The following is a 10,316-nucleotide window of genomic DNA, read 5'->3' as shown; positions in this document are numbered from 1 at the left end:
CTGCTTCTGCCTCCCAAGTGCTGGGATTAAAGGTGTGCACCACCACTGCCCGGCTCCACCTTAGTTTTTGAGATAGGGTCTCTCACTGAACCTCTAGTGAATCGTTTTGGTTCTGCGGGTGAACCCCTGGAACCTGCTTGTCTCCGTCCTTCCCCCCGCCCCTCCATTCTGCAGTTACAGACCTACACTGTTGCGCCCGGCTTTTATGTGGGCGCTGGGGATCTGAACTCAGGTCCTCATGCTTGCGCACAAGCACTTCCAGCCCCTCACTGTGCACTGTAGTTCCTGATACCTGGAATGCTGTTCCCCTCGAATCTGTGCCTGCCCCATCCCCCCCTCTCTATGAGGGGATTTGTGTCTGTGTTCCACTGCAGGCTGCAACCTTCTTCCTCATATTGTTTCAGCTCTGGCCTGGTCCAGGCACGCAGTCAGTAAAAACATTTGATGGAAATGGAGCTAGAAGAGGAGGGTTCGGACACACAGTCTTTTATTCACTCAACACACATCTCTTGAGCATTTACTATGTACCAGATAGAGTTCTGGGTGCTGAGGAAGGTGTGGCTTAAAAGATAACACATCTCGCCTGGCAGTGGTGATGCATGCTTTTAATCCCAGCACTGAGGCAGAGGCAGGCGGATTTCTGAGTTTGAGGTCAGCCTGGTCTACAGAGTGAGTTCCAGGACATCCAGGGCTACACAGAGAAACTCTGTCTCGAAAAACCAAACCAAACCAAACCAAACCAAACCAAACCAAACCAAACCACATCTCTTGAGCCCTGGAGCTTATATTCCAGTAAAAGAGAAAGACTTTTGTTGAATATGCGATCAATTGTGATGACTGCAATAGAGACATGAGTTGCCAGGCTGGGGATGTAGCTCAGTGGTAGTGTGCTTGTGAGGTCTTGGGGTCTAAAAAATATGGGGTGCATGATGTTGGGGGCTCTCAGATGGATTCTCTGAGGATGTAACATTAGAGCTAAGAGTATAAACCAGAATTAGTTAAACCCGTGGACCTGGAACCTTAGCATCAGCTACAGGGCGGTACACTTCTGTCTCAGGAAGGTTTCTTCTGAGCTCCATCCAAGCTGCCCTGATGCTGTGGGACCGGGAGGCCTGACCTCGAGCAATGGGAAGAAGGTGGGTGTGGCTGGACCTGTGCATACACGTGCCCGTGAGTGCGCGCGCATATGAGCATACGAGAGGAGGGAGTGGTCGTGATCGGGGAGAGAAGTCTCAGACATGGTGGAGCTAGCCTTTCTCCTGAGGGAGGGAAGTCACTAAGGGCTTGCAAGCAGGGAGGGATTTTAGAAGGAAAATAATGGAAGTTTTAGAGGACAGCTAGTAAGTGAGTCTGGGATGGTGGCTGCCATGAGGGATGGCAGTGGCTTGGGGCTGGACGGTGGCCATGGAAATAGAGAGAAATGGCTAGGCAGGCGAGTGCCCAGCTTCTCAAATGCTGTGTGGCTTCTGGGGAGTCACCCAGCCTGTCTGATCTTAGGCGTAGCCTGGGAGGGCTGAGGAGGCCCACAGAGCTCCACGCTATGTGCCTGTTCTTTGCTGGCCTCTGGCTCTCAGTTTGTCCATTTGGCTTGACCCTCATTAACACCAGCCGGGGTTCATCCTTGGAGTGAGCCCAACTCTTGGCAGCCGGGGTGTGACATCCTGCCCCTGGGACTTTGGAGGAGTTGGAAGGGACAGTTGTGGGTGCCAGCATGGTAAGCACCCTCAGGGACAGAGGTGAGAGAAGGGAGGAAAATCTTAGCCCAGGCCCCATGCCCGATCTTCAATATTATGGTTGCCAGAGTCCTGAGGGCTGGCACTGGCCGAGGCAGGGTTGGTGGAGGCAAACCGTGGTATGTGTGTATAGCTGGTCTCCTTCTCTACCTGGTCTACCAGGAACCCATCACAGGGTGCTGGCGCTCTCCGAGGGAAGAAACAGTCTGATTTCTGGTGACTCCCTTTCTCAGAAGCCTTCTGGGACCCCCTTCTACCTACAGAACAACATCTAGCCCCTGAGCAAAGTACCCCACTACTACCAAAGGCCCATTTCTTGCTCTCTGGCCCCAGCCCCTGAAATGACTCCTTTACTGTCTCTGTGAGCCCCATTTTCCTGCCAGGTGCGCTTGCTCCCATGGGACTTATCGTCTGTTGTGTGCTGAACCCTTGCCCATCTTACAGCCCAGCATAGCTGCCACCTCTTCCAGGAAGTCTTCCCTGACTTCTAGCCAGATCACCTACCCTTTCTCTTACCCAGCGCTCCAAATACTAACAGGTGTTCATCTCTCCCATGGGTCTCATGAACACTTTGAGGGCAGTAACTGGTTCATCGTGATGGGTGACACTGGAATAAACCCAATCTGATCCGTAACCACGACTTACAGAGAATTTACCACTTCAAGCCATAGGCTCTCCATCCATACTTTACACCCCGCCCCCTCCCCCCCATAAAGCCTACCTGATCCATCTCATTTCCCAGACAAGCACACTGAGATCCTAGTAGAATCCAAACTTGTTTCAAAGAGGTCTTGGGACCCTCACGGCAGGGCTGGAATGAACTATGTGAGCCCTAGGCCTGGGACAGCCCATAGTCCTCACAGTGGTCCTCTAGGTAAGGACCCAGAGAAGATCAAGTGGGACTTGATCAAGAGGCTCATGGGGATCTCAAGATTCCCCTGACACCCCAGTTATTTGCAAATAAGAGTCTGGGGCCCAGAGGGGACAGTCAGCAGTGGCTTCTTGTCCTGGACTCTTGGGGTCAGCGTCCTGCATGGCTATGCGTGGGCAGGAGAGGAGACGGTCACTTCTAAACCTTGGTGTTTGGGGGTATAAGCTTCCGGGACTACATTATCTTCCTAACTCGGGGACCTCTGTTCAGCGAGGAAGAGCCTCAGGGACCCCACTAAGTGAAGGGACTATGAGCCTGGTACACAGGTGCCAGGTCCTTCCTCAGCCCTCCCACTCCTGGGCACCAGCCTGAAACCTGAATCCTAAGTAACCCCTGGCAGCGCCTCCTGTCCCAGGCCCAGGGCTCTGGGTGTCGTTCTAATTTATGAGGCCACGGGACCTGGCCCGGTGTTTTCCTTCGTCACTCTCTCGGCAGGAAGCGTCGCTGCTCTGCCAAGCTCTGCCGCATACCCTTGACCTTCCGTGGACCCATCCAACAGGGCCTGTCTGTTGAGGTTGAAGGTGGCAAGCTCAGTCTCATGCCAGGCAGTCTGCAACTGTCAATGGCTGCACTCAGAAGCTCATCCTGCAGCCCATAATGATTCTGTAACGGGCGGAGCAGGGAGGAGCCCTTCCCCAAACAGGAACCTTAGGAAGAGAGGTTAGAGAGCAGTCGACAGCCTGGGCTCTGCTCCTCCACTCCTCCTCGGCTATGTGATCTGACTTTATCCTTTTGAGGTCCCTCAAGGGTGATAACAGAACCTTTCTCGCGAGGGAGGTACGGGGGCAGGTGTATGCAGATTATTACATGCCTATGAAATGAACATGTAAATGTGGGGAAGGCTGCTTCCCAACACGTTCAATAAATGCTAGGGAGCGATATTAAGTAAATAATGGCAAGTGCTCTCTCTTTCTCGTGTGTGTGTGTGTGTGTGTGTGTGTGTGTACATGTCTATGCAGGTGCAAGTGCTTATCTGTGCATACTCACAGGGGCCAGAGACATAGGGTGCACTTCTCTCTCACTCTCTACCTTATTTCTCTCCCTCCCTCCCTTCTTCTGTCCGTCCGTCCGTCCCTCCCTCCCTCCATCCCTCCCTTCCTCCCTCTCTCTCTTTCTCTCTCTCTCTCTCTCTCTCTCTCCTTTAGACAGTTTTACTATGCAGCCCTGGCTGTCTCGGAACCCTATCCCTAACTCACTCACTATGTAGACCAGGCTAACCTGGAACTCACAGAGATCCACCTGCCTCTGCCATCCAAAGTGCTGGGATCAAAGGCATGAGTCCTGCCTCATTTTGTTGAGTCAGGGTCTCTCACTGACTTGGAGCTAGGCTGCTAGGCAGTTAGCCCCGGCGAGCCTCCTGCCTCTGCTCCCTCAGCATCCGTGTTATAGTGGTTTTCTGTGGGTGCCAGCATTTGGACTCAGGTCCCACCCACTGAGCCATCTCTCCAGCCTAATAATAAGATCTTTAAAAGCCAAAACAAAGCAAAATAAATATACATTGTCTCTTTCTACTGTGCCAACAGCTTCTAAGTCCCTCAAAGCAGCCTCCACTCAGAGACCACTCACTCCATAGGAGACAATGATGGAGACTGGTGTCTGACTGACAGGCAGTTCCTACCAGGACCAAAAGATCTGGAAGGAAGAGGTTCACCTTCACCCTCAGCCTTTGATGGCAGAGTGGGGCTCGTTCATTCACCTTTGTGACTTGATGAAAGGATAAGGGGTCCCCACCCTCCTTTCTATATAACTGGGCACACTACACACAGGTCTTGCTCTGTGGCGTCTACTCAGAGGCCCTGGGCGACAGTGTCCCTTGGCTCAGTGTCTTGAGCCAGGACCTATGTCTCAGCTACGGAGGATGCGGTGAGAGGTGGGGCTTGGTGGGGGGTGACAATGTTTCAGGGGGCAGGGACCTCCCATCCAGGGTGGCAGGTGGCCAGGAGTCACACAGGGCAGGGTGGAGGGGGAAGCATGAGCTCTGAGCTATGCGACTCACACCTGAGTCCCAGTTGTCCCTGGGCAAATGGCTTTCTCTTTCTGAGCCTCCTTTTCTTGGTCTGCGGAGCAGGATGCTCATAGAGCATCTTCCAGATCTTACACAGAACCAAGAGGGGCAGTGCATCCCTTCCTAGCGTGAAGAGCCCTTCTGGTGCTTTCTGCCTGAGAGGAAGCTTGTCCCTGCAGATACTGGACATGTCCTGATGAAGGAGGGTCCTCTCTGCCTGACACATGAGCTCAGCCATGACTTTCTTCTAGGACATCTGGTATTGTCTGGAGGCATTTTTGGTTGTCATGCTGTGTGGGAGAGAGGCTGCTACTGACAACGGGTAAGTCGAGGCAGGAATACCACTCATTATGTTACACTGCAGAGAATTACCCAGAGAAATACTGGGTCTCTGGTCTAGGCATGTGCTGTCCAGGACAGTGGCTGTCAGCATAGGTGACCGTGGGACCCTCGCAGAGCAACTAGCAGCTCACCATCCCTCCAGATGACCCTTTAAGGGTCACAAAGTGTCACAGGGAAAGAACCTCAGCTTTCTCATGAACTATCTTCCATGATCACGTATTCCGCTGACGGCACTTCAGATGCATGGAGCTTAACAAATTATAGCGTGAGCATTAATTACATCTCTCTAACTTGTGTGTGTGTGTTTTCTGTGTGTACACGTGTTGGGGGTGGGTGGGATAAGCATACACGAATGCCAGAGGAAGATGTTGGGCGTTGTGGGTGGATTCTCTGCCAGGGACTCTCACTGACGCTGGAACTGAGCTGGTAACTGCAAGCCCCCAGCAACCTTCCTGTCCCTGCCCTCTACAGAGCACAAGAGCTCACAGCCACACCTAGCTTTTTACATGGGACCTGAGCATTCAAACTGAGGTATTCATGCTTATGAAGTAACACATTTACCCCAAAGTAACACGTTTACCCTCTGAGTCATTTCTCCAGCTCCAACTTTTCTTTTGGTTGCTTTGAGACAGGGTTTTCTCTGTGTAACCCTGGAACTCACTCTGTAGACCAAGCTGGCCTCGAACTGAGAAATCCACCTGCCTCTGCCTCCCAAGTGCTGGGATTAAAGGCATGCACCACCACTGCTCAGTTTGAGACAGGGTCTTACTAGGTAGCCCTGTCTGGCCTGGAAGTTACTGTGTAGACCAGGATGGCCTCAAACTCACAGGAACCCATCCCTGCCTCTGCCTCTCAAGTGCTGGGTTTAAGGCACGCACCACCACACCCAGCTTCCAGTACTAATTACAATAAATAACTTCTATTAGTGTTTCTTGGAGGTGGGGTGGGAGACAAGATCTCTCTGTGTAGGGCTGGCTGTTCCCGGAATTCACTAGGAAGACCAGGCTAGCTTTGAACATACATCGATCCTCCTGCCTCCACCTTCCGTATGCTGGGATTATAAGCCATTTTTTTCTTTTTGAGGTATATGCATGCATGTGTTAGGGAAGTAGACTGAGACAGGATCATGCTGTGTAGCCCAAGCTGAGCTGGAACTCACCATGTAGTCTAAATGAGGCTTCGGCTTGTGGCGTTGTAGGGATCTGGGGGTAGGGATTGCAAGTGTGTACCACCAAGCCCGGTAGATGACTACACCATTTACAACAACGATCGTGACCTGCGTTCAGCTTCCTTTGGGCAGGTTATGTCTAGGCTATGCTGACTCTTGGTGTTAGGGAGCTCTCTGTAAGCTTTGAGTCCTGGCTGAGGCTGCTGGACACCTGCCCCCTTGCCCTCCACCATGCTGGGCCTCTCTCTGCTTAGGTGGAGACAAGGACAGGGCCTTAGGCACAGACCCACTTTGTCCCTTAGCCCCCAGCAGAGGCAGCGTGCCAGTCTTTCAGACAGTCCCCACGGTGCCCTGGCAGGCAAGCAGACAGGCATGGTGACAGCTGTGGCTTAGGGACCTGAGCGCCCTGGATCCTGGCTTACCGTAACCTTGGCAGTGACCAATTCGAAGCGGGAGCAGGGAGAGATGGGCGCCCTCCCAGGCCACTGGCGCCTAGACCATACTCCACCCCTATGTCACAATCCTGCTTGGGGGGTCTATGTGAAGGACCACTGAAGTCCAGGCCCAGGTGAAGTGGAGGCTAGGGCTGAGACCTAAGGGCCAATGGAGCAGAGAGGGGCCAGTCTCAGGCTTGTTGGGACCAGCAGGGCTTCCATAGAAGTGGCCGTGCAGCTTGGAAGGAGCCGGAGAGTGGGCAGGAGATCCTAAGGGGATGCTCAGGTGGGCCTTGGAAAGCTAGGGAGAGTCAGGCGCTTTAGTGCCAGAATGATCTGGGAACAAGGCACATAAAGGATGTACTGGCCCAGGTCATGAGCACAGGGTCTCCCCTCAGAATCCGGCATGCCCCTCTCTCCAGCACGAAGCCTTCCCACCCTGGCAAGGGAGAACACTGAGAGTGCTCAGGGCAGATGGTGGCCTCAGGGTGGCCTCTCAGGCGGCCCATACCACTCCTTCCCCACAACACCTTTCCAAGGACCCACACTACACCCTACCTGTTTCCTTGGGGTGCGGGACATGCTCAGCACTATTCCTTCACCCTGCTGTCTCAGGTACCCTAACCCCCATAGAGCGTGTGGGCAGAGAAGATGGGGAGGAACAGGTCCTGGCTCCAGGGGCTGCAGCGGGTGGAAAGTGTCCCCTCTCTGATCTCAGGGTGAAGTCAGGAAAGGCATTTGGGGACACAGCTCACAGCCAGTGCCTGGGGACAGGCAACCACCAGCAACCCCCCGCAGGGTGAAATCGGATAAGTACCAGGCCAGATTCCACGTGGGCAGCTCCCCTTTGGGCAAGCCAGTCCCCAGCACACCCTAGGGTGTTTCTGCTTGCAGGGGTAGGACGTCCACTGGTGGAGGAGGCTGGGCTGGGGTGAAAGGTGTGCCAAGAAGGGGTGGGGGAGTGAAAGGGGCGTGTTACAGAGAGCCCATGTTTGCTGAGGTCACCCAGGAGAGGGGCTGGAGAGACTAGGTTTAGGGAGCAGTCTCAAAGAGGGGGCTGCGACAGGGTGTCTTAAAGGGGTCTCAGGACTGCATGGAAGTGGATCCTGGCCTGGGCCGGCTCTGGATTTCTGAGGATATCGAATTGAGGGACAACCGGGATACTGGAGCCAGGTCCAGAGTCCCAGGGTTTGTAAAGGGTAGGTGAGAGGGTGACTCGCCGTCTCGGCTCACCTGTAGACATCGGTCCAGAGCTGCGTGCCCAGCACGTACACCGCCTCCACGCGGCTCCCGTACTGCAGCCGCACGGTCCGTTCCCGCAGCATCTTTCCCCTGCAGAGGCGACTACAGTCCGCGCTGCTCCCAGGAAAGAGGAGCACCTGCTACAGGTAAGCTGTCCGCTGCGCCTGCGCTCGTCCCTGAGCAGCCGGCGGCCTTAAGCTGCAGCCGGGGGGCGGGGCACGGGCGGGGCTGGCCGCCGGACTCCTCTCGGATTGGGTCTGTAAGCCCGTCCGTCAAGCCTGGCCCCGCCCTCCAAGCGCCTCTGCCCGCAAGTTGTCAATTCTTGCTTTCCGTGTTTGGCTTGTTCGTTCTTTAATTCAATGAATTCCCCTTTCTGGACCCCCACCCCTACCCTCCAGCTCGGATGGGCAGAAAAGGCGAGCAGGAGCAGCCGAAGGGACAGGGCAGGAGTGAGTGGGTGACAACCAAAGCCAATCTGGGGCCGGAGAGTGCTTCTCAGAGAAAACCTCTGAGAAGATCTTAAAGATCTTAAAGATCTTGCCAACACCAGGGGGTGGAGAGGAGCCTCGTGAACACCTTCGGGAAGCTGGACACCCCCACATTAGGTCCACATTGCCATGGGAAGTAGGCAGTGGGGTAAAGTCAGGGTAACCGAGCCCCTGGCAGGGACCAGAATGCTAAGCCCAGGCATGAGACCGACAGCATGAGCCTGGAATGGGGTTATCTGGGAGTGCATTCTGGCTGCCACAGACAACGGTGAGCAGCCTGAGCGGGAGCCAGTGGTGAAGACCCCGGATGGGCGTGAGAGGGCTGACGAGGAGAGGACTGATCTGAGCGGTGTTTATGGATGGAGATTTGGGTGGCTCCCTGTTGCTGGGAGGATGTGCCTGGTTGAAGGACAAGGGACTGACGGGGGCAGAGGATTAGGGCTCCAGCCTGCGACACCAAAAGGCGTGCCAAGGAAGGTGTCAGTGTATGGTCCTGGAAGGCCGAGGTGCTCCGTGACATCTAGTGGCGGGGGGTGGGGTCTGAACCACTCTGAACCCCATTCACAGGGGTTCTCTCTGAACCCAAGCCTGGTGCTATGCAGTTTGAGGAAGTGGCCTTTTCGTTAAGGGAATGGAAACTTTAGGGCGGGTGGAGGGATGCATATTGGAGAGGGAGGGGGACCGATGGGAGACCCAGCAAAGGGCGCACTGAATTAAATGCATTGCTTGTAGGTATGCCCAGGCACGCCCAGCCAGCCCTCGACTCCATCCTTCTCCTCCAGAAGCCCAAATTAGGAGATGGTAAGGACCCCAGCTGTCCCTGGGTATCAGGGATCTAGGAGGAATGTGGGTGGAGAAGTGAGAACCAAAATCCCAGCCAGAGGGGTCACTATCTCCTGAAAGGCTTGGGGTTCAGATCCCAGGAGAAGCTGGTAATTTCTGATTAGTTCCTGGGAGAGCGTTCTCCAATCAGGAGGCAGCGTGGGAAAGAATCCAAGAGGCACCACACTGGGAACCCCGCCCCTGCAGAGGTGGGCTTGGGTCTGAGGACCCCTCTGCTCGCTAACAAGAGTTCCCACCTGCAGCTTGTAAGAGAACAATAAAGTGAGACTGAATGCTTTGCTTGACATTTGTAATTCTTGTATCAAGTTTGAAGAAGAGGACTTTATAAGTTACTCTTTCTCTGAGATGAATGCTTTTCCAAATTATCACAGCTAATAAACCAAATTCTTACCCTCATCTAATGTCTGTGCCACCCTCCAAGCAGAACCATTGTTCATTGAAACAATTGGTGGATGACTTTATGGGTAGACCATCTTAATACCTACACCATTTCTTTTTTTTAAACTTTTACTGCATTATGATGAGAAAAGTTACATGATTTCAATTTATCTGAATTTGTTAATATTTAAAAACATATTTTAAGTAAATAGAATTGAATCACATTCTTGTTTCCCTTTTGTACCACTGCTCCTCCCATAGACCCCCCTTCAATACCTACAATATCTTTTTTGTCATATTCCTTAAAATTTATAAAATATTATAACAATAAAAATAAGTATTATAAAAGTTGTTTGATATAAAACAACAATCAATTTAACAGTCTTATGTAGATGCTCATCTACAGTAATAGTGAAAATACATTTCTCTCAATATAAATTTTAAAGAACTCCAAACATATTAGCTGTATACTTAAAAATAATACATCACTACTAGTATTTTCTTAACTGAACATGAATATATAAAGTCTTTTTGTTTGTTTTGTATTTAGTAGCGTTTAAAATCTTGGCTCTTACTGTGGTACAAGCCCAAAATAAGAAAAATTTTTAGACATTGGGTTTCATTGTACTAAGGCTGTATTTCAGTGACCCTCATATCACCAAAGGATTTTACCTCCATTGTAGATAAGCTGAGAGTTGATAGTTCTGCTGCACCAAGATATGAATTGTAGGCTCGATTTTTGGATACAGACT

The 10,316-nt window shown here is 52.5% G+C and overlaps 1 protein-coding gene across 1 annotated transcript in view; it reads right to left on the bottom strand.

Annotated features, from left to right (window-relative positions):
• The window catches only part of Padi2 (peptidyl arginine deiminase 2), a 41,732-nt gene extending 33,679 nt beyond the window's left edge, over nt 1–8,053 (bottom strand). The window contains exon 1 of the mRNA XM_031379294.1: nt 7,847–8,053. Coding sequence (XP_031235154.1) covers nt 7,847–7,938 — 92 coding nt within the window. The 5' untranslated portion in view covers nt 7,939–8,053. The remainder of the gene's footprint in view (nt 1–7,846) is intronic.
• Between the last annotated feature and the right edge of the window lie 2,263 nt (nt 8,054–10,316).

This window comes from Mastomys coucha, unplaced genomic scaffold (genome assembly GCF_008632895.1).
Source record: "Mastomys coucha isolate ucsf_1 unplaced genomic scaffold, UCSF_Mcou_1 pScaffold18, whole genome shotgun sequence".
Taxonomy (NCBI): domain Eukaryota; kingdom Metazoa; phylum Chordata; class Mammalia; order Rodentia; family Muridae; genus Mastomys; species Mastomys coucha.
This window is presented reverse-complemented; position numbering and strand designations above follow the sequence as displayed.